Here is a 24,205-nt window from a genome sequence, read left to right on the forward strand (position 1 = left end):
TCTAGAACCAGGAAAAGGTAGGGGGTTCCAGTCCTTGCAGCACTTACTAGGGACCTTCGCTTTCTCAAGAGACAGCAACCCAAAGGAGTGAGCAAGCATGCAGATGCTCAAGTACTTATTCCCAGGGCAGGTCTTTTCCAGTACACCAGTACTGCAGCTGTTCCCTTGAAGAGTAACGTATATCTCCAGAAGCAGCTAGTTAATGAGCTTGGATGAGCATTGTGATAAGCATCTCCTTTGCTGGATCAAGATGAAGGTATGGTCTGAGGACGCATAAAGCTTATTACCTTGCTGTGTCTAAGCAGGCTTGGATCTGGCCAGTGTCCATCTGGACAGATTGTGACCTGGGAGACCAGGGTTCAAGTCCCTCCACAGCCATGAAACTCAGTGGGTGACCTTGGACCAGTCACTGTCTCAGAGGAAGGCAATGGTAAACCCCCTCTGAATACCACTTACCAGGAAAGCCCTATTTGTAGGGTCACCATAAGTCAGGATCAACTTGGAGACAGTCCGTTTCCATTTCAGCCCCCTCATCCTCAAGACTCTTTAAGGTGTTCCCCAAGGGCAGTCAGGTTTTTATGCCCTCTGACACTGGCAGGAACTGATGCAAGAGGCTGCAAGATTGACTACAGCCTCTCTCTAGAACCAGGAAAAGGTAGGGGGTTCCAGTCCTTGCAGCACTTACTAGGGACCTTCGCTTTCTCAAGAGACAGCAACCCAAAGGAGTGAGCAAGCATGCAGATGCTCAAGTACTTATTCCCAGGGCAGGTCTTTTCCAGTACACCAGTACTGCAGCTGTTCCCTCGAAGAGTAACATATATCTCCAGAAGCAGCTAGTTAATGAGCTTGGATGAGCATTGTGATAAGCATCTCCTTTGCTGGATCAAGATGAAGGTATGGTCTGAGGACGCATAAAGCTTATTACCTTGCTGTGTCTAAGCAGGCTTGGATCTGGCCAGTGTCCATCTGGACGAGTGACTGCTTTGAAACAATAGGTATGCCAGCTTGGGTTCCATGGCAGGTGGAATATGTGTATGCTAACTAAGCCAGCATGGTGTAGTAGTTAGAATGTTGGACTACGACCTGGGAGACCAGGGTTCAAATCCCCGCACAGCCATGAAGCTCACTGGGTGATCTTGGGTCAGTCACTGCCTCTCAGCCTCAGAGGAAAGCAATGGTAACCCACCTCTGAATATCGCTTTCCATGAAAACCCTGTTCATAGGGTTGCCATAAGTCAGAATCGACTTGAAGGCAGTCCAATTCCAAACTAATAAATAAGCTCTTTTTGCTGTTCTTACAATAAGGTTAAAGACAGATGGAGCACCCAGCGGGTTTTCTACCCACGGTGTATACTCAGCTTTGCAACTTGCATTAAAGACCTGTATGCCAGCAAGTCAAATGCCAGACTGAAGAGCTGTTTCCCGTGTAGGGTGTCCATTTACAAAAGAAGACAGAGCTCCTGCAGCTTTAGAAGATGGAATTTCAGCAGGTGTAGAAGACTAAGGCTAGCTCAGCCAGTCCATGGCCACTTCTGATCTTCATGTTGCTGCATCGTTACACAAGACAATGGAAAGTCAATCTGGCTGTCCCTCAAACATTTCTGATTATGCTGACAGCAATCTCCTGGGGCTGGAAATGTGCAGGTCCAGGCTCTGCATATTTACTCAATTGAAAGTCCTGCTGAGTTTAGCGGAGCTTACTCTGATCTTGGCAGAGAACTGCACTGTGATCTAAGCATGTATCACTGAGGCTGTGTACGTTTTGCCAGCTTAAAATACAGCTAAGTTGTTCTTTTTCCAATTTGCTTTGAAGCTGGCTTTGGGAAAAACACATCAAAATGCATTATTTCCTAAGCAATGACAGGATAGATACAGCATAAGTATGGACTATGGCTAACATTATGTGTACGCTGCTTCTCACACCAACAGTGGGAGCACATTGGGTGCAAGGTAAATGGGAGTGTGCACAGCATGTGATTCCAAGGAAGTGTGTGTATGACTGCAGCTTTAATGGTTAGACCTTTTTTTTTTAGCCCTTTCATCAAATAGCCTTTATTCATTCCTGGAGATGGCCAAACTCTATATACACTTCAATTGCCCCTTATAATGCTAATCCTATTTTCTTGGAAGTGGTGGGACTTACTTCAGAGTAAGCATGGGTAGGATTGGGCTATACGGCGGCACCATTCTCACAGCAGGTGATAGTGTCTGCCAGGTGTGTCTACTGCAGCATTTGCTTTTTGATTAACAGGTGGGGTGGAAATCTAGTTGATTGCAATGAGAGTACAGATTATCTTTAAGGAGGGAAGAATTTACTTAGATTGACTTTCTGAAAAGTAAATATATGATTAAAGGAAGGAGTTAGCAAAAGCCAGGTACAAATCATCAAGTATTCCAGGGGAGGGGAGGGGAACTACTAATCAGGTATCTGTCAAAAGTGACCACTTTTGATATAATTTTTTCGAGACTGCCCTGGATTGCCTATATGCCTTTTAGGTAGGTGAGCAATGCTCAGTGGCTCATTTGTTCTTTGTATTTAAACAGCTACTATTATGCTGCAAAGGATACCTGCTGGATTATTTTTGTTCCAAGTGGGACTTCAGAATGGCTTTTCAATTAATGCAACTTGTTCTGTCCTGTGTTTCGAAAGTGGAACAAAAAATAAGTTGTTTTAGGGAGGAGGGCAAAAGTTTAAATGTCTAGTTTTTTTTTATCTTACCAAGACAGAGGTAAGATGACTAAGTGTTTAAACAGAGAGAATGACAGGAATTTACTTTTTTAAAAAGTAAGAGCTCTAGACTGTTAAGATATATTTTTAAACAATTCCTCTCTAAACAAATAGTGTACAACTTTGTTCCTACCATGTTTAATTGTAAGTAGTCTCACTGACTTCAGTGGGGCTTACTCTCCAGAAAGTGCACAGTATGAAACAGTGTTTGTGCATAAGGCACTGGCCTCTTAAGCTAGAGATTGTGGGTTCAAATCCCATCTGAGTTGTATAAAGGTATTATTTTGGAGATGCAGTGTGATGTAGTGTTGAACCTGAGAGACCACGGTTCAAATCCCCACTTGGCCATGAAGCTCATTGGGTAACCTTGGGCAAGTCACTGTTTCTCAGCCTAACCTACCTCACAGGGTTGTTGTGGGGATTGGGAGAGGGAGAATCATGTTTGCACACCGCTTTGGAGGAAAGGTGAGATATAAATTTAAAAATAAATAAATAAATATTATCATTTCCATAATCTTTAAAACAAAACTCCAAAGTACATTGAGCTGTCTCTGGGGCCCTAATACTGTATAGTAATCCTCTGGTTACCCTACTAAAACTTCCCCTCAGTGAATGTTGTAATTGAATGGGAGCTTATTTGGGAATAACAGTCTGATCCTATTTACTTAGAAGTTCCATTGATTTCATTTTGGACTCCTAAATAAGGATGATTAAAATCACGGCCTGAGTGCAGCACTACCTGTTACAAAACAAGCAGCAGGCTTCTAAATCCCATATTTATCTTGCAGTGATCATTCAGGAGCTGAATTTACAGAAAAGAAGGGCGCTTCTGCAGAGAAGAACTGGTGGCCTTCACTGCATGCAAATTGTCCCCACAAATGCCCTCCCCCAGCTTCCCCTGCCACTGAGTTTATTTCCAGTCTTGGATCTCGGCTGCAGGAGAAAACAGGTTTATAAAAATGGACTGGATAGCATTTGTAGGCAGTGTTATAGCTGGGTAACTTTAGACTCTGGACTGAATGGTCTTACAAGGCTCTGCTGTTTAGATGGAAATGTGCATTGCTTCACCTATGTTAAAATGTGGCAAACCGTTGCTGTAGTGTTTGAGGGCCCTCCTATTCATTATGCTGAGTGGGGCCCTGGACTTTTAGTCTTGTCCTGACGGCTCCACTGTTTGCAGGGGAGAATTGGTTAGCCAAGCAGGCATTCTGAAAACTCCTCTGTTTTCCCTTGCTTTTAATTGAAGGTTTGTTGGAGTTGCTACTGCAGCAGAGGGTTTTGTAGTTGACTGTTTAATTTTGTTGAATTTTATTGTATTGCATTTATTTAAATGCATTGTTTTACTGTAAATTGAATTTCATGTTTTAAAGTTTGCCATTGATGTAATTGTACATTTTAATGCAAGCCACCTTGGAAAGGTTATTGTTTTGAAAGACAGCTTAGAAATATTTGAAATAACAACAAACAAGTTGTTAAGTTGTTGCGTCTCAGTTGTGAAACTCCCTGCACCCTAGGGCAGCCTTTCCCAACCAATGTGCCTCCAGATGTTGTTGGACCACAACTCCCATCAGCCTCAGCCAGCATTGCCTATGGGAGGCTGATGGGAGTTGTGGTCCAACAACATCTGCAGGCACACTGGTTGGGAAAGGCTGCCCTAGGGAGACGAGCCTCACTTAGGGTGGCTATGTGTCCTACTCTACAGTCCTATATGAAGGGCTGTTAAGGGGATAGTCCTGTATTTGAATAGCTGTACAGGCTAAGTCTGGTTTAAAGCTAAAGATCCACCAGAAAGAAGAATAAGGCCCTTGAAGTTGCACATCAAGTTACAACCTGGACAGCAGACTGAATAGGCCTATGCATCACCTGGTCACAGCCTTCCACACTAAGATAAGATACACTGTATTTCTGTTTAAATCATAGTAATTATGATTTAAACATATTAACATAATATGTTATGCACATATATTAAAATAATCAAAATATATGCAAAGCTGTGCCCTTTTTGGGGTTATATTTATTTATTTATTACATTTATACCCCGCCTTTCTTTTCATGATAGAAACCCAAGGCGGCTTACATGTGGTTCCCAGGCGGTCTCCCATCCAGGCACTGACCAGACCTGACCCAGGGAGCTGGCCTCATGTGCCTTCAGACCATAGCCTGGGACTCAACTAAGTGATACTTGGAATAAAAGAATTGAGATTAATGGTAAATTAGTCATGTCCATTGATTTCAATGGGACTCCTCCAAATAGGACTAGTACTGGATACAACCCATTATCTTTTTACTGATGAAACTTTGTCTTTTTAAGCAATGCTTCAGGGCCCCTTCAGGCATCCTTTTTATTGGACTTTCATGATGATCTGTGCTCATGATGCTGTTGGGGCAGTTGTACCCGATCCTGCTTTCAATACTGCTTGTGCCTGCAATAGTTTTGGGGCAGTCACACTGCTTATTTATCTGTTTATTGTATTTATATACCACCCCATAGCCGAAGCTCTCTGGGCAGTTTACAGTATCTAAAAACACTAAAAACACATATACAAATTTAAAACACATCTTTTAAAAACAAATTAAAACACAACTTAAACATTTAAAACAATTTCAAAACGCATGCTAAAATGCCTGAATTTCCAATGAGTGCATATCGCACAACTTCCTGCTGAAATCCCATAACTTTTTATATCACAAGCTTTGTTTTTTGTCCTGCTTCTGTTGCAGTACAATAGTGTGTGTGTGTGTATGTATGTACACTAGGGTTGCCAACACTGTAATTTGAAAAACTACAAGGTGGAATTCTCCCTTCCCCCTGCACAACTTTTAAAGATACAGAAGACCTCTTGGTTGCCAGGCCCGGCCTCCAAGAGGTCTTCTGTAGCTTTAAAAGTTGCGCAGGGGGAAGGGAGAATTCCACCTTGTGGTTTTTCCCATTACAAGAACACCTGCACTTGGCTGACTTTCTCTTCTCCTAAAGATACAGGATCAGTCTCAGGCCCTGAGCCTGGCAACCCTAATATACACCCATACCCCTTCCAGATAGCAGTAACGTGGTAGCAATGGGGAAGCATTACAGAACAAACTAAATTGGAATCAACCCACCCTTAATGCAATATCATTGTGTCAAGAACATGTTTCAGAATATACCCGCAATAAAACACTAGTCTGGAGTAGGGTTGCCAGGTCAGAAGCATCCAAAAACCTGAGATCTTAGGGGCGGGCCCAAGTGATGTCACGGGGCGGGCCCAAGTGATGTCATTAAGCATGATACATTAAGCATCAATCACAGTTGCTTGGAGCGTACAATTAAAAAAAATATCTGACTGGAAATTAAGCTAGACATTTTAGCTAAAACATTTAATCTAGCCTACTTGCTTTCAGCAAGAAGGGTTTAAGTGCCGCCAGGCCAGTCCAGTCACCAGAAGGTCACTGTAGGAAGAAAGGAGCCTAGTGTTGTGGAGATGTTAGATGGGAGCATTCGGGAATACAGATGGATGTCCCCCTAAGGGACTAAGCCACCAAAGAACTCAACAGGACTTATTTCTGAGTAGATATAGTTTGGATTGTGCTGTTGGTAAAGCTTGACTAGGGATCCTCTGCAAAGACATCCATATCCAAGCAGGGTTGGCAACCCCCTGCCTGGAATGCCCTGCCCTTATCTTTTAGTGTGGCTGCTCCAAACTTCTTTACAGATTTGACCCTTCACTTCAGAAAGAAGTCTGAGAAATGAGTAAGAGTAAGAAGATTCTCTACCCTTTCTGTCTGCATAGATGCCCTCATCCTTCCCCTGCGCCCAGAGAAGCTCTGGGCCAGGCGGGACGCAGTGGCATCTCGTAGAGGACACCCTCCCCTTTTATGGGATATATGATTTGTCCTGTCCCAGAGCAGATTTTGGTGTGGGCACCCCCAGTTACTTATTTTTTTCTACATGTTTTTGTCCATTTTGATTTTGCATAGATGCCCTCCTCCGTGACCTGTGCCAAGCAGAAGCTCTGGGCCAGGTGGGACGCAGTGGCATCTCATAGAGGACACCCTCCCCTTTCCTAGGGTATATGATTTGTCCTGTCCCAGAGCAGATTTTGGTGTGGGTACCCCCAGTTACTTATTTTTTCCTGTATGTTTTGGTCTGCTTTGATTTTGCATAGATGCCCGCCTCCGTCCCCTGCGCCCAGCAGAAGCTCTGGGCCACGCGGGACGCAGTGGCATCTCGTAGATGACACCCTCCCCTTTCCTGGAGTATATGATTTGTCCTGTCCCAGAGCAGTTCGGGGTGGGCACCCCCAGTTACTTATTTTTTATGATTTTATGACATTATGTGTTTATGATAACATCAGAAGCGTGATGATTTTGATTGCATAAATGTATTGTTATTCTCGACGAGGAGAGTCCCCCGATCACAGTGATATATCATACAGGGTACCACAACATATATTTTGGGGTTCAGAGTCATGTTAAGTTTGGTTTGAAGTTGCTGTAGTTGTCAACTCTTCTTTTTTAGTGTTTTGAACTTTCAAGCAAATAAGGAACTGGGAACTAGGAACCAACTTCAGCGTCGTCTCAGTTAAATAGATTAAACAGTTGTGGGGGGCGGCTGACGTTTTGGTGTATATCTTGGGAACCAGACCAGCTAGAAACTTTTTTTAATTGAAGCTGAGAGTCTGGAGATTAAGGGGTGCGAGCCGGAGGGCCCCCCAAAAAAACTGGAGACTCCAGCCAAAAACCAGAGACCTGGTAACTCTAGTCTGAAGGGGCCTACCCACACTATTTTCTGTTCCAGGAAAAAACTTCAAAAATATTTCAGGCTTTTTTGTTTTATGCTGCTTCTGACTGCTGCTTTATTATTGTATTTTATCTTTTGATAAGTCATATTGCAACTTTGTAAACCAGCCTGGAAACCTTTGTTGAAGAACAATGTAAAAAGAGCCATCAAATAAATAAGATTGCAGGGAGAATTGGCAAGGATAAAAAAGTTTAAGTGCCCCTCCTCCATCTGCTGATTCTCCCATACAGAGATGCTCTCATGAAACTCCTGCAACATCTGCAAAGAGGAATGACCGGTCAGCATGTAATTCCCCCCTCCCCCGGTGATGGTTTTGGATCTTGTGTTTGCTAAGGTAACATGGCGATACCTATCCAGAATACACTTACTTTCAAGTAAGCTCCATTGAGTTTGGTGGGATTTAATTTCTAAGTAAACATGCAGAGGAGCAGGTTTTGGAATTCGACCCATTTTATAACTTTACATCCCTATGGGTGGTAAAGCTAAAGCTATTCATATTCTTGTTTAAATGTATTGTGACTCTGTCTTTTTAATTTCCCTTTTTACAGAAAGTCGCTCAGCAAAGGTTCTACGAGGTCCAAAATGTCAGTGAAATCTGCCAAGATATATCCCTCCCTCCAAAGAGGGACAGTCATCTGGGATCCCAAGCCACAACAAGTGAAGAAAGTTTTTGAAGCTTTGAAGAAAGGACTTAAGTAAGGTTTTTTTCTTTTCTCCTTTCCTTTAACATATTAATATGTTGGAATTTATGTGCTTTAGCATTTATTTAGCGTTGCTAAATGTTTGTTTAGCATCAGGAAATAATTCAGCGTGCCCCAAGGGCCTACAGGAAGATGCCTTTTCTCAGTATGTTACCAATACCTAAAGATGGTTCCTCAACTGCTGTTGATGGCTAGAACATGCCTGCTTAAATGAGCATTAATGGTGGGTGGCTGCTAGCTGTTGATCACATTCCACGTGGGTAAGTAGAGTATAAAGAGAAACAGTTTGCAGTTGGCCTGGTCAGCAAGGGAGACAAAGTTTGGGATTATTATTTAGTATATTTTAGTTCTTTTTCACATTAAAACCAGTATTAAAACAAAAAGTTAAATAACAACCTGAAATGCTCCCCAGTAACATGTATAAAAGGGTAGCTCTAGGTCAACCCACCACACTAAAAAGATGAGCAGAAGGTGAGGCCACAAACATACCTTACTTGCCAAATTAATGTCCAAAAGCTTGGGTGAATAAAAGTGTTTTTGTCTGGTGCCTAAAAGCAGATAGCTTTGGCACCTGGTGTGCCTCCCTGGCGAGAGCACTTGACAAACGGTGAGCCACCACTGAGAATGCCCATTCTCGTGTCATTGCCTTCTGCATCTCCCTCAGAGGGAGCACATGGAGGATGGCTTCAGATAATGAATACAGGGTTAGGGTTGGTTTATGCAGGGAGAGGAGGTCTTTGAGGTATTGGGGTCCTGAGCCACATAAGGCTTTATAGGTCAAATCCAGCGCTTTGAATTGGGCCTGGAACTAATTGCTGTTTCCAAACTGTCTTCAAAAGGCAGCCACATGTATAACACATTGCAATAATCTACCTTGAGGATTTGCTGCTGGCCGCAAAGAAAGAACCAGGGTGTCCATGTGTGCGTCTGTGTAACCTTGTAGAGAGTGTAGTAGCCACCAAGACTCACTTAAGCAAGCATTTTCTAGCTGCTAGTATCAACTGAGGAAATACCTGTTGTTACATAATTAAAGGTAGTGCTGCCCTGATCCATGTCTTCTCCTCCTCACTTGGCCAATGTTGCTTTTCCCCCTTCCAGCCAAATATATGCCAATATGTCTTGCAATCGTAAATGAATTGCTGGTAGATCTTCAGCTCCTCAATGGCATTCTTTGAATGCAGGTAGCTACTTGTTTTGCATTGTCTTTATTTAGCTTGGGAGTTCACGAAATAAGAATATAATAAGAATAAAAATAAACTTTATTTCTACCCCGCCCTTTTTCCAATAGGACTCAGGCTTACAACTAAAAACAACACCATTAAAACATACAGAAATATACAATTAAAATAGAATTAAACTATGAGAAAAATTAAAAACCATAAAACATACGTTAAAAACAGCAGACAATTTAAAATAATAAAATCATATACTGTAGTCACCAATCCTATGACATTTAATCTTGGTCGTTCTCTATCCCAAATGCCCGTTGAAATAAAACAGTCTTTACTTGTCGCTGGAAAGACGGCAAGGAGGGAGCTAATCGCACCTCACTCGGAAGGGAGTTCCATAGCCTAGGGGCAGCCACTGAAAAGGCCCTATCTCGTGTCCTCGTCATATGTACTTGCGAAGGTGTGGGGAACACAAGAAGGGCCTCACCTGAAGATCTCAAATCCCGGACAGGTTCATGTAGGGAGATACGATCTGTCAAATAGCCTGGACCTGAGCCATATAGGGCTTTGTAGGTCAAAATCAGCACTTTGAATTGTGACCGGAAACAAATTGGCAGCCAGTGGAGCTGTTGTAACAGGGGAGTTGTATGGTCCCTGTAACCAGCCCCGGTTAGCACTCTGGCTGCAGCTCTTTGTACCAATTTAAGTTACCGAACAGTCTTCAAAGGCAGCCCCACGTAGAGCGCGTTACAGTAGTCTAAGCGGGATGTAACTAAGTTGTATGTAAAAGCGGTTAGGGCGGCAAAAAAGTCTTATTTTGCTGCCACCATCAGATCATCCCTTTGCCGCCCAGCGGAGCTTTTTAGGGTGGTACGAGGGCTTTTACATTCTGGCCCTCATGATACCAAGGAAACATCGGAAGCCCGCTGCAACGAATTTGCAGAGCACTTCCAGGACAAGATTGCATGCATCCGTCGGGACTTAGACTCTGATGTTATGACAGTTGATTCCATTGAAGTGTCCAGAACACGGTCTTGTCCTTCATTGTTGGATGAATTTCAGTTGGTGCAGCTCGAGGAAGTGGACAAGGTGCTTGGAATGGTGCGGGCGACCACGTCTGCTCTGGACCCTTGCCCATCTTGGCTGGTGAAGGCCGGCAGGGCTGTGACCACCGGCTGGGCCAAAGAGGTGATAAACGCCTCCTTGAGAGAGCGAGTAGTCCCTGGCAGTCTCAAGGAGGCAGTAGTAAGACCGCTTTTAAAGAAACCTTCTTTGGACCCAGATATTTTGAACAACTATAGACCGGTGGCTAATGTCCCTTTTTTGGGCAAGGTCTTGGAGCGGGTGGTCGCTGGCCAGCTCCAGGCGCTTTTGGATGAAACCGATTATCTAGATCCGTTTCAATCCGGTTTTAGGTCTGGTTTTGGCACTGAAACAGCCTTGGTCGCCCTGTATGATGACCTTTGTCGGGAGAGGGACAGGGGGAGTGTGACTCTGTTGATTCTCCTTGATCTCTCAGCGGCATTTGATACCATCGACCATGGTATCCTTCTGGGGAGGCTCGCGGAGTTGGGAGTTGGGGGCACTGCTTGGCAGTGGCTCTGCTCCTACTTAGCGGATCGTCGCCAGAAGGTAGTGCTTGGGGAACATTGCTCAACACCCTGGACTCTCCATTGTGGAGTCCCTCAGGGGTCGGTTCTGTCCCCCATGCTTTTCAACATCTACATGCAGCCTCTGGGTGCGGTCATCAGGAGTTTTGGAGTGCGTTGTCATCAGTACGCTGATGACACGCAGCTCTACTTCTCCTTTTCACCTTCTTCAGGTGAGGCTGTTGATGTGCTGAACCGCGATAATGGACTGGATGAGAGCTAATAAACTGAAACTCAATCCAGACAAGACCGAGACACTGTTGGTGAGCCCTTTACCTGCCCAGATGGTGGATGTTCATCCTGTTCTAGATGGGGTTACACTCCCCTTGAAGGAACAGGTTCGTAGTTTGGGGGTCCTTTTTGACCCTTCCTTGTCGCTTGAGGCTCAAGTGGCCTCGGTGGCACGGAATGCGTTTTACCATCTTCGCCTAGTAGCTCAACTACGCCCCTATCTGGACAGTGACGATCTCGCCTCAGTTGTTCACGCTCTGGTAACTTCTAGATTGGACTACTGTAATGCGCTCTACGTAGGGCTGCCCTTGAAGACTGTTTGGAAACTCCAGCTAGTGCAAAATGCGGCAGCCAGGTTGTTGACGAGGACCTATCGGTCTGCGCATATAACACCTGTCCTGGCCCGCTTGCACTGGCTACCCATCTGTTTCCGAGCTAGATTCAAGGTGCTGGTTTTGACCTATAAAGCCTTATACGATGTGGGACCGCAATACCTTGTGGAACGCCTCTCCCGCTATGAACCTACCCATTCACTTCGTTCAGTATCTAAGGCCCTTCTCCGGGTACCAACTCATCAGGAAGCCCGGAGGACTGTTGTTAGATCTAGGGCCTTTTCTGTGGTGGCCCCCGAACTCTGGAACAGCTTACCTGAGGAGATACGCCTGGCGCCTACGGTACTTTCTTTTAGGCGCCAGGTTAAGACCTGGCTATACTCCCAGGCATTTTAATGTTTTTACGTTTAATTTTGTTAGTTAACTTGCTGCTATGTGTTATTGATTTTATTATATTATTGTATTTTAATCCAGTTTTGTACACCGCCCAGAGAGCTACTAGCTATGGGCGGTCTAGAAATGAAACGAAATAAATAAATAAATAAATAAATGTAACCAAGGCATGCATCACCGTAGTCAGATCAGGCAGCTCCAGGAACAGGCGCAGGTGGCGCACCAGTTTTAATTGGGCAAAGGCGCTCCTGGATACAGCAGTAATCTGGGCCTCCAAATTCAAAGCTGAGTCCAAGAGTACACCCAAACTGCGAACCTGAGACTTCAGGGGGAGTGCAACCCCATCCAGCACCAGTTGAATCCCTATTCCCTGATCTGCCCTCCGACTGACCAGGAGTACCTCTGTTTTATCAGGATTTAATCTCAACTTGTTTGCCCTCATCCAGTCCATCACTGATGCCAGACACTGATTTAGGACCTGTACGGCTTCCTTGGCTTCAGGTGGAAAAGAGAAATAGAGTTGAGTGTCATCGGCATACTGATGGCACCGAACCCCAAAAGCCCGGACAACCTCTCCCAGCGGTTTCATGTAGATGTTAAATAACATGGGGGACAAAACTGAACCCTGAGGGACCCCATAGGTCAATGGCCAGGGGGTCGAGCAGGAGTCCCCCAGTACCACCTTCTGGGTTCGGTCCTCCAGGAAGGACTGGAGCCATTGTAACACAGTGCCCCCAAGTCCCATCTCAGCAAGGCGGCCCAGAAGGATACCATGATTGATGGTTTCAAAAGCTGCTGAGAGGTCCAGTAGAACCAGCAGAGACACACTCCCCCTGTCCAGTTCTCTGCGTAGGTCATCCACCAAGGCGACCAAAGCCGTCTCTGTCCCATAGCCAGGCCTGAAACCAGATTGAAATGGATCCAGATAATCTGTATCATCCAGGAATCTCTGGAGTTGGGCAACCACCACACGCTCTATTATCTTGCTTAAAAATGGAATATTGGAGACTGGCCGGTAGTTACCTAGTAAAGAGGGATCCAGGGAGGGCTTTTTCAGCAGTGGTCTTATAACTGCCTCCTTTAAGCATGATGGAATTCTGCCTTGTTGTAGAGAGGCATTAACTACTCCCCTGACCCAATCGACCAGTTCTCCTCTGGTACTTCTAATGAGCCAGGAAGGGCAAGGGTCCAGTACACACGTGGTGGCACGCGCCGCTCCAAGGATCTTGTCCACATCCTCGGGCAAAACAAGTTGAAAAGAATCCATTTTAATTGGACAAACAGGCACCGAAGTTACATCCTCAGAGACAGTATCAATTTTAGCATCCAAGTCAGAGCGAATCTGAGCGACTTTGTCTGCAAAGTGCCGTGCAAATTCTTGACATTCGGTCTGCTGAGTGGTCAGAATTACCCTCACGGGGGCTGGAACTTAAAAGCCCCCTAACCACTCGAAACAGTTCCGCTGGACGGCTCCCAGCAGACGCAATGGAGGCCGAGAAGAAAGATTTCTTCTTAGCCCGTACTGCCTCGGAGTAGGCCTTCAAATAGGCTCTAGCCCAAGATCAATCAGCTTCGCTCCGAGTCTTCAGGAAAAAGTCTTGCTTCAGTAAGTTTTCAGGCTGCTGCATTTCAGCAGTTTGCGTTCAGAAATATTTAAACTAGCGTCAGAGACCACTGAATTGTGTTAACTGGCAAATGATCAAATGGCTGACTTTTGGAGGAACAGTGTGTCTCAGGTGGAAGGGTGGGACTGTCTTTGCAATTGTTAGGGGGGGAATACCCCCAAAAGTAACTTGGAAAAGGTACAGGCTACTTAACATAAACACATTGACCTGTTTAGGTTCTGCATTTTGTAAAGCAGCACTGACTGCATCCTTTTTAAACACAAGGGGAGAAAATTGAGTTATTCATGTCTGGTCTGAATTAACTCACAAAGTTAGTGGAATGTGAGCCTAGGAGGTTTGCCCCCTGGGAAGCTAACATGGAGCTTTGAGTCTGCAATTATTACTTGTACTTTGGGTCCCACTGGACCCAGCAGGAGGTAAGGGGCCAGAACCTTGCAGGGTAAGTGTTTGATGGAAACAGGAGTGCTCCTTTTCCCTCCCTTGATTTTCACTGGTGCCTAAAATGTTGAGGAGCAGTGTGTACTGGAAGGGGAATGTGGGGGATTTCTTCAGAGCAGTGCTATTCACATCTGTTGAGCACCAGGATATGTTCCTTGCTCTGGCAAGTGAATGAGGTAAAAAGGAGGCTTTCAAGTTTTACTACTATTTCTGACATAGAGCAAGGGTGGGAAACTGGATCCGGCTGGCAGTGGAGAACTGGAACTGGCTTATTTCCCCTACCCTCCACAGGCCAACTTTCTCAGGAGGGTGAGATCACCTGATGTCATAATGATGTAGGTGATTTACACCTGTCAAATTTCAAAAGATGACTGGCAGTTACAGCAGCCACCTTTGAAGATGCATTGAAGTTGGAGAATGTGGAAAATAACCAAGCATAGGCTGAATTCTTTTTTCTTTTTCTTTGATGGGGTTCCTACTTCACACTAGCAGATTGAATGGCAACACTTCTTTGCCATTATTGGCATTTCTAATTAAACTCTAAAATGGTTGCACTTCAGCTGGCTGAAGATCAGTGTGTGTGGTTTTTTTTACATATTGTATTTATTCTGTAAACATCTATTCTATGACTGTTGGCTGATCCTAATAATTGGCATATTTTTGTGCTGTTGCTCTTTGGGGTGGATAAATATGCATGTATATATGAATCGGCACTGCTGCCTGCATTTTTGGAATCTCCATGGGGCGTAGCTGTGGGGGCTGTTATGATGAGCACCTGCACTTCAGAATTTACCGCTACACCACTGCCAGGGAAAATGCAGTGAGATTCGTTCTTTGAAAGTACATTTGTTACCAGCAAATGAATGTGGTCCATGCAAAAATGCATGTTTCTATTCCTCACTGCCACAATCCTATTCCTATTCCTGACTGTCACCATCAAGCAGTGGCCAAGAAGAGTTAGGGAGGACCTAGTACTGGGGCTGCACGGAGAACTAGAAGTCTACACAAGCCAGTCAGAGACTAGCATTGCTGGACAAATGATTTATTCTCTGTTCTTGGCTACTATTCCACAGTGATGGTGGCAGCATGGTCAAGCAAAGTGGTGTGGGCTGCTGTGTGGCTGGCTGGTTGTAGGTCTAAACTCTGTCTTGCTCCGCTAGGCCAGAAGGGTGAGGATGGAGTCTGATCCCCAAAGCTGAATTAATACCAATATTTGTGTACAGATGGAGGAACAGTAGATCTTGAGGTCTAAATGGAAGTTCCATTGGATATTGCCTAACAGAGCTTTGCTTTCAGGCTACCCTAGGCTTGCTGAAGGCATGGCATGTAAATGTTGCTAGAAAAGCAATATTGGGTAGTAACCGGATACTATCAGAAGGTATAAGAACATCACATGGCAGGGCATTTCTTGTTTAAAGTGTATGAAAGCGCAGGTGCTACCATATATTTTCATAGAGTGGCTCCTATAGCCCACGAGTGCTTCATTCTGTCACCTGAGGATGTTGAGTTTTTATTATTATTTTTTAATTTCAGCCCAGCCTTCATTACAAAGCAAATTGGGGGTGGAGACTGTTGAGGAGAGTGCTTGTTGGTTTCACCTGTGACTCTCCACGAAGGTTATTTGTCTTTCCCATTCTTCCTATTTCTGTAAAAGAGCATGCCTGGACAGAGATGCAATCTGAAGGGTGCAAAGTAAACTCCATCCTCGGACGTGAGGGTATACAGTACTTTCCAAAACTAAGCTGTTCTTCCAGGAGCCAGGATGGTAGTGAACTGTCTTATTCCTCCTCCACCAAAAACACATTAAATTAGAAAGTAACTTTATTGTAACTGTGCATGGGATTGTGGTCTTGTTTCCTTGTTGTCTGTGGCTCCTGCAGTGGTTGACTTGGCTTGTTTACTCTAAGGCAGGGATGGGGAATCTGTGACCTTCAAGATGTTGGGCTCCAATTTCCATCAGCCCTAGCCAGCATGGCCATTAGTCAGGGAAGATGGGAGATAGAGTCCAGCAACACTTGGAGGGCCACAGGTTCCTTAAACCTAAGCAAACATTCCTGGAAGTGTCATATTTTTAATGAGTGGGACTTCCTTCTGCATATACAAGCTTATGATGTCATTTAAAATCTGTTCCTGAAATGCAGCCTAATGATCACATCTGATCCATCTCTTCCTCTAGTGAATATCTGGAAATGCATCAGGCAGAGCTGGATTATCTCTCGGAATGCCACAAAGATACAAGAAGAAACTCCAGGCTGGTAGGAAGTTCTCTTTCTCTAACCAGCTTTAGTGGTTTGCTGGTAGACACTGTAAACCAGGGTTCACTGGCCTCAGTAGTAGCATGTGTGGTGGGGCAAAGCCACACTCCTGATACAGGCATCGCTTCTGCATACTGGGATGAGGATGGGGTGGGCAAGACAGCAGTGAGGATGGGGACATGCAGATGCACTGGCAGGAACAATCCATTGCTTCCACCTGCCTCCCCATCTGGGTAAGCGATGCTCGTATCAAGAGGGCAGTTGCACTGCAGCTGTGATTCTAGCTCCCATCAGCCCCAGTCCGTGGTAAGGGAATATGGGAATTGAAGGCCTACAACATCTGGAGGGAACAGATTCTCCATCCCTGCTGTAAACCAAGAACACAATCTAAACATCTCATGGTGGAAAGGGTGGGTCTTCCATTTTCAACTTTGGCTAAGCACACTTTATACTATCTTGGCTTCAGTATTCATAACTTTCAGTACAGAGTGATGTCCCTGTAATGCTGCTGCTTTTTTGTGGTAAAGAGAGGTGAATTCTAGCTATGAATTCCTTTAACCAGGGCGTTACAAGCCAGTTTCAAAAGAAAGCTATGCTTAGCATTGGCAGAGCTTCAAACAGTCTGTAGGTGATAGGATGATGCCAGGCCTGTTTTTATTTAAACTTGGGGGCTTGGGGTCCTGGCGTGGAGAGAACTTAAGTGCCCCAGCCTGCGTGCACTATTTGTTCCAAACGTTAAACCTTCTTCTCATGCTTTATACATGACTATGCCAGACCTAGGTCTAAACAGAATGGATCTGCTGGTGTCCCACCCGGTTTAGCCCTAAATCACAAGACAATATAGGCTTCTGCAGAGGCCTGTTCTTTTTTCTCCTGTCCCTAGTAAAAATAGCTTGTTGAGCTGCATTGCATGTGTAATCTTGCCTTCAAAAAAACATTATGTTCTCTTGGACACCTTTGCATGGAAGTGCTCGACACTATTTCCTGCAAAGGAACCTCTGATCTCAGGCAGGCTGGAAAAAAAAGGTTCTCTTTGGACATATTTCAGACCACATTGGTGAACCATGCAGACTTTGGGCTGGATGTAGGCCTGAGATTTTTTCATTGGTGTGGTAGCAAAAGCTTTTATTCAGACTGACCGTATCTAACAAAGGCACAGACATTCCCTTAGACTTAGTCTACAAGAAGATGGAGCAGACTTCTGCATAAAAAATAGTGTAACAATGGGTTGTGTTCATTTAAGTGTTACTCAGAGTAGACCCACTGAAATTAATGAACCCAAGTTAGTCATGTCTAATAACATGCTGCAGTGCTAGGAGGGCTGAAGAAGACCTGTCCTGGGAGTGAGTCTCTGAGCATCTGGGTGCTTGCTGCTCGCTCCTCTGGGTTGCTGTCTCTTGAGACAGCTGAAGTCCTTGGTAAGTGCTGCAAGGACTGGGACCCCCTGCCTGACCCTGGCTCCAGAGAGAGGCTGCAGTTAATCTTGCAGCATCTTGCATCAGCTCCTGGTAGGGTCAGGGGACATAAAAGCCTGGCTGCCCTTGGGCGTTGCCACTGAAGGTAAGACACCAAAGGGGAGTGCCGCTTAAGGAGTCCTGAGCGCAAGGGCGCTACCCCCTTCTATTTCTTTCTTTTTTTAACCAATCTAGAGGAGATTGGTAGTAGGGAAGGCGCATGGCGCATGTGTAGTTCCTGCGCAGGGTGAGAGCCTTTGCAGTGAACTGAATGATAGGAGAAAGTCACCAGATGCCTTCAGAGTGAGAGTCTGTAACTTGCAGAAGTCTGGCCCTCCTTGGGTGTGAAATGGGGGGAGCAGATATGCCCTGTGTGAAAAATATTGAGTGGGTCTGACTGTTCCTAATTCTCTCAGAGGCCTACTGGGATAACTGGTTCAGGTAGGGTTTGTTGGTGGGCTCTTGTTGGGTCCATATCAGGTGTTTAGGAGGAGTCTTAGTAAGGAAGGACATGGGTGATGCCACCCCAGTTTCAGTGATCAGGGGTAGAGGGAAGTATTGCCATAAGGAGGTGGTGAACTACTATAGAAGATGAGGGCAAGGCTATTTACCCTTTGTTACTTGCTCCCACTCCTCTCATGGATGGGTTCCTTGTTGCTCATCTGCTGTGCCCCCTGGCCTTTATGTATTGTTGTTTAATGCCAGATCGGTCCCCAATAAGTCCACACTCATCCATGATTTGATGTGGATGAAGGTGCCGATTTGATGTGCATTACTGAGACCTGGGTGGGTGAGCTGGGAGGAGTTGATCTGATCCAGCTTTGCCCACCTGGATACTCGGTGCAACACCAGCACAGGCTGCAGGGATGGGGGGGGGGAGGAGTTGCTGTGGTCTACAGAACTTCTGTCTCTGCAACCAGGAAACCACTCTGTCTAGGAGCTTGCTGTGAGGGTCTGCACCTGGTATCAGGCCAAGGAGACAGTAAACTAGGGTTGTTGCTGGTGTACCGTCCACTCTGCTGCCTGGCAGCTTCTCTGACTGACCTGGTAGAGGCTGTCTAGGCTTTGGTATTGGAGGAGCCTAGAGCAATAGTCCTGGGTGATTTCAATGTCCATGCAGAGGGTGCTACTAGTGTTCCGGCTTAGGACTTCATGGCTTCCATGACGACCAAGGGGCTGTCTCAAGTTGTCACTGGCCCGACACATACGGCAGGGCACACCCTCGATTTGGGTTTTGCTCCAGATGGAGGAAGGGGTGGTCTGGAGATGGAGTGGTGGTGGATTTCACCCCATTGTCATGGTCAGACCACCTTCTAGTGAAGTTTAGACTTATTTATTTATTTATTTATTTATTTATTTTATTTCATTTTTAAACCGCCCATAGCGAGTAGCTCTCTGGGCAGTGAACAAAACAAGATTAAAATACATTACAATAAAATTACAATAAAATCAGCAACAAGTTAAACGAAAAACATTAAATGAAACACATTGAACATTAAAATGCCTGGGAGTATAGCCAGGTCTTAACCTGGCGCCTAAAAGAAAGTACCGAAGGCGCCAGGCGTATCTCCTCAGGTACGCTGTTCCACAGTTCGGGGGCCACCACAGAAAAGGCCCTAGATCTAATAACAATCCTCCGGGCATCCTGATGAGTTGGTACCCAGAGGAGGGCCTTGGATACTGAACGAAGTGAACGGGTAGGTTCATAGCGGGAGAGGCGTTCCACAAGGTATTGTGGTCCCACACCGTGTAAGGCTTTATAGGTCAAAACCAGCACCTTGAATCTGGCTCAGAAACAAATAGGCAGCCAGTGCAGGCGGGCCAGGACAGGTGTTATATGCGCAGACCAGCGGGTCCTCGTCAACAACCTGGCTGCCGCATTTTGCACTAGCTGAAGTTTCCGAACGGTCTTCAAGGGCAGCCCTACGTAGAGCGCATTACAGTAGTCCAGTCTAGAGGTTACCAGAGCGTGAACAACTGAGGCGAGATCGTCACTGTCCAGATAGGGGCGTAGTTGGGCTACTAGGCGAAGATGGTAAAACGCATTCCGTGCCACCGAGGCCACTTGAGCCTCAAGCGACAAGGAAGGGTCAAAAAGGACCCCCAAACTACGAACCTGTTCCTTCAAGGGGAGTGTAACCCCATCTAGAACAGGATGAACATCCACCATCTGGGCAGGTAAAGAGCTCACCAACAGTGTCTCAGTCTTGTCTGGATTAAGTTTCAGTTTATTAGCTCTCATCCAGTCCATTATCGCAGTCAGGCAACGGTTCAGCACATCAACAGCCTCACCTGAAGAAGGTGAAAAGGAGAAGTAGAGTTGCGTGTCATCAGCGTACTGATGGCAACGCACTCCAAAACTCCTGATGACCGCACCCAGAGGCTGCATGTAGATGTTAAAGAGCATGGGGGACAAGACCGACTCCTGAGGGACTCCACAATGGAGAGTCCAGGGTGTTGAGCAATGTTCCCCAAGCACTACCTTCTGGCGACGATCCGTTAAGTAGGAGCAGCGCCACTGCCAAGCAGTGCCCCCAACTCCCAACTCCGCGAGCCTCCCCAGAAGGATACCATGGTCGATGGTATCAAACGCCGCTGAGAGATCAAGGAGAATCAACAGAGTCACACTCCCCCTGTCCCTCTCCCGACAAAGGTCATCATACAGGGTGACCAAGGCTGTTTCAGTGCCAAAACCGGGCCTAAAACCGGATTGAAACGGATCCAGATAATCGGTTTCATCCAAGAGCGCCTGGAGCTGGCCGGCGACCACCCGCTCCAAGACCTTGCCCAAAAAAGGGACATTAGCCACCGGTCTATAGTTGTTCAAAATATCTGGGTCCAAAGAAGGTTTCTTTAGAAGAGGTCTCACTACTGCCTCCTTGAGACTACCAGGGACTACTCCCTCTCTCAAGGAGGCGTTTATCACCTCTTTGGCCCAGCCGGTGGTTACAGCCCTGCCGGCCTTCACCAGCCAAGGTGGGCAAGGATCAAGGGCAGACGTGGTCGCCCGCACCATTCCAAGCACCTTGTCCACTTCCTCGAGCTGCACCAACTGAAACTCATCCAACAATGAAGGACAAGACCGCGCTCTGGACACTTCAATGGAGTCATCTGTCATAACATCAGAGTCTAAGTCCCGACGGATGCAAGCAATCTTGTCCTGGAAGTGCTCCGCAAATTCGTTGCAGCGGGCTTCTGATGTTTCCTTAGTATCAGGAGGGCCAGAATGTAAAAGCCCTCGTACCACCCTAAAAAGCTCCGCTGGGCGGCAAAGGGATGATCTGATGGTGGCAGCAAAATAAGACTTTTTTGCCGCCCTAACCGCTTTTACATACAACTTAGTGGAAGCACTCACCAAAGAATGACTACATCCGTCAGGAGTTCGCCTCCACCTGCACTCTAGCCTCCTTCTCTCTTGCTTCATCACTCTCAGCTCCGGGGTATACCACGGTGCTGTTTGAGTTCTGCACCGAAGGGGGCGCGCGGGAGCGATCATGTCAATGGCCCGGGTCACCTCCGCATTCCACAGATCGACCATGGCCTCGACAGGAGCGCCAGTGCTATCAGCCGGAAAAACTCCCAGAGCGCTCTGGAAAGCAACAGGATCCATAAGCCTCCGGGAGCGGACCAACTTAATAGGTCCCCCACCTCTGCAGAGGGAAAGGGCTGTCGTGAGTCTAAAGCTCAGCAAGCGGTGATCTGTCCATGACAATGGAGTAGATGAAAAATACCCCACCCTCAGATCACCATCTCCATGAACAGTGGCGAAGATCAAATCAAGAGTATGTCCTGATACATGCGTCGGGCCAGTAGCAACTTGAGACAGCCCCATGGTTGTCATGGAGGCCATGAAGTCCTGAGCCGCCCCGAACAAGACAGCCTCGGCATGAATGTTGACATCCCCCAGTACCACAAGTCTGGGGGATCTCAACAATACCTCCGAGACTATCTCCGTCAGCTCAGCTAGGGAAGCCATTGGGCAGCAAGGTGGGCGGTACACCAATAGTATTCCCAATCTGTCTCCTTGGCCTAGCACAAGATGAAGACACTCCAAACCAGTCACCGTCTGGACAGGGTGCTTGGTGAGAGAGAAAGAACTCCGATAGACCACAGCAACCCCGCCTCCCCGGCCCTCCGATCTACCACAGTGCTGCACCGAATACCCAGGTGGGCAAAGCTGGGAAAGAGCAACTCCTCCCTGCTCACCCACCCAGGTTTCGGTAATGCACGCAAGGTCGGCACCCTTCTCCACAATCAAATCGTGGATAAGGGTTTTTTTATTAACGACCGACCTAGCATTTAAAAGCAGCACCTGGAGATCCGAGAGCTGGCTGACAGTACAACCAACAGTCCTGTGGATACGAGGAGAACCGGAACAAGGCACAGACACAACTTGTCTGGGACGAGTTCCCCTTACCTGGCACGTTCTCCTCCCAACGCCATACCTCCCATTACCCATTACTTATGGCTCTAATCCTCCCCTGCAGGGGTGGTGGACAAATTAAGATTGTCCAACCCTGGAGTCTAATGGAATTCACAGGATTCCTGAATGCTCTGGGCAAGTTCCCAGTTGACAGAGCAGGTGATCTTGTTGAAGCCCTTGTCACGCTGTGGAACAGTGAAGTGTGTGGGGCTCTTGACACGGTTACCCCCAAGTGCCCTCTCCAGCATTGTGGAGCCCAGTTTGCACCTTGGTACACCAGTGGGCTAAGGGCAATGAGACAGGCTGGATGACGGCTATAGCGCAAGTGGTGAAAGACGTGCTGTGAGGCTGATTGGACAGGAGTAAAACATCATAACCATGCCTACTGTGTACTGGTGAGGGCGGCGAAGAAGGCCCACTTCTCTGCCACCATCACATCCTCAAGTAGCCATCTAGTGGAGCTTTTCTGTGTTGTCAGGCGTCTGTTGACATTAACTCCAGGAAATGGAATTTTAGACTCTATGGAAGCCCACTGTGAATTGTTTGCAAGGCACCCTTGACCATAGTATCCTTCTGGGTCAGCTTGGTGAGAGGGATATAAATCAAATAATAAATATATAATAATAAATAAATAAACAAAAGATATTGGAGGCACTGTTTTACAGTGGTTCCAATCCTATCTCTAAGGTCATTTTCAGAGAATAGCATTGGGTGATTGTCTTTCGGCCACCTGGCAGTTGTGCTGTGGGGTGCCACAGGGTACCATCTTGTCCCCCATGCTGTTTAACATCTATATGAAGCCCTTGGGAGCAGTCATCAGGAGTTTTGTGGCGAGGTGTCAGCAGTATGCTGACGATACCCAGCTCTATTTCTCTGTAACATCTGAATTGGGAGAGGCCGTGCAAGCCCTGGACCACTGCTTGGACTTGGTGGTGGGCTGGATGAGGGCCAATAAACTGAGCCTGAATTGTAGCAAGATGGAGACGCTGTGGGCTGGTGGTTCCTGAGTTCAGATAATTGGTCAGCTGCCGTTTCTGAACCAGGATTGCCTGACCACTGTTGTCCATACACTGGTAACCTCCAGGCTGGATTACTGTAATGCACTCTGTGTGGGGCTTCCCTTGAGGTTGGTCCAGAAGCTGCAGCTGGTGCAAAATGTGGCGCCAAGACTGCTCACTGGGGCAGGGTATTGCCAGTGTGTCACCCCACTGCTGAAAGACTTGCACTGGCTGGCCATTTGCTAACAGCCAAGTTAAAGGTTCTAGTTTTGGTGTACAAAGCCTTATCCCTTATATACCCAGTCAATCACTGCGCTCTGCAGGTGAGGGCCTCCTGCATATACCATCTTATCAGGAGGTCTGTTCTGCACAACACAGGAAATGGACTTTTAGTGTGGCAGCACCTACCCTTTGGAATTTCCTCCCCTTAAATATTAGACAGGCGCCATCTCTGTTACCCTTTTGGCGCCCACTGAAGACCTTCCTCTTTCAGCAAGCCTGTTAAATTGAGACCTAATCCCAATCTGTGTCTGTGCTGGAATTTCTTTTTAATATTTTTAAATCTTTTTTAAAAAAACGTGTTTTTAAACCATTTTAAGATGTTTTAAAACGTTTTAAAAATTTTTAAAAGATTTTTTAAAATTTTTTAAAAGATTTTTTAAAATATCTTTTAAAGCCTGTTTTTATGATGTTTTAAAGGGTTTTTAGTGCTTTTGTTTACTGCCCTGGGCTCCTACTGGGAGGAAGGGCAGAATATTGATCAAATAATATATAAAGTAAATAAATAAACTTGTGTGTCTATTCTGAGTAGGATTAGCTTTCAATGCCACCCAGTATAAGTCTCCTTCCTAAAACTGTCCTTGTGCAATATATATCTGTGTGATGGATATGCTAACAATATATACTAAATTTTAGCACATTTCTATTTCAGGCTTTCTACTATGATTTGGATAAGGTAAGAATTTAGCTTGACGGTGATTGCATGTGTGTACTGCAGGCAACACAGGGTCAAAGAACTGTACTATATTTAAA

The 24,205-nt window shown here is 46.0% G+C and overlaps 1 protein-coding gene across 27 annotated transcripts in view; it reads left to right on the top strand.

Annotated features, from left to right (window-relative positions):
* RIPOR3 (RIPOR family member 3) overlaps nucleotides 1-24,205 on the top strand; it is a 177,747-nt gene that overhangs the window by 87,192 nt on the left and 66,350 nt on the right. For 4 of the 27 annotated variants that reach the window (XM_061631275.1, XM_061631279.1, XM_061631276.1 and 1 more), the window contains exons 4-6: nucleotides 8,054-8,200; nucleotides 16,220-16,298; nucleotides 24,105-24,128. In XM_061631275.1, the coding sequence (XP_061487259.1) occupies nucleotides 8,054-8,200; nucleotides 16,220-16,298; nucleotides 24,105-24,128 (250 nt within the window). The other 23 variants (XM_061631289.1, XM_061631292.1, XM_061631290.1 and 20 more) reach the window with 23 other exon arrangements.

Source organism: Rhineura floridana, chromosome 6 (genome assembly GCF_030035675.1).
Source record: "Rhineura floridana isolate rRhiFlo1 chromosome 6, rRhiFlo1.hap2, whole genome shotgun sequence".
Lineage (NCBI taxonomy): Eukaryota > Metazoa > Chordata > Lepidosauria > Squamata > Rhineuridae > Rhineura > Rhineura floridana.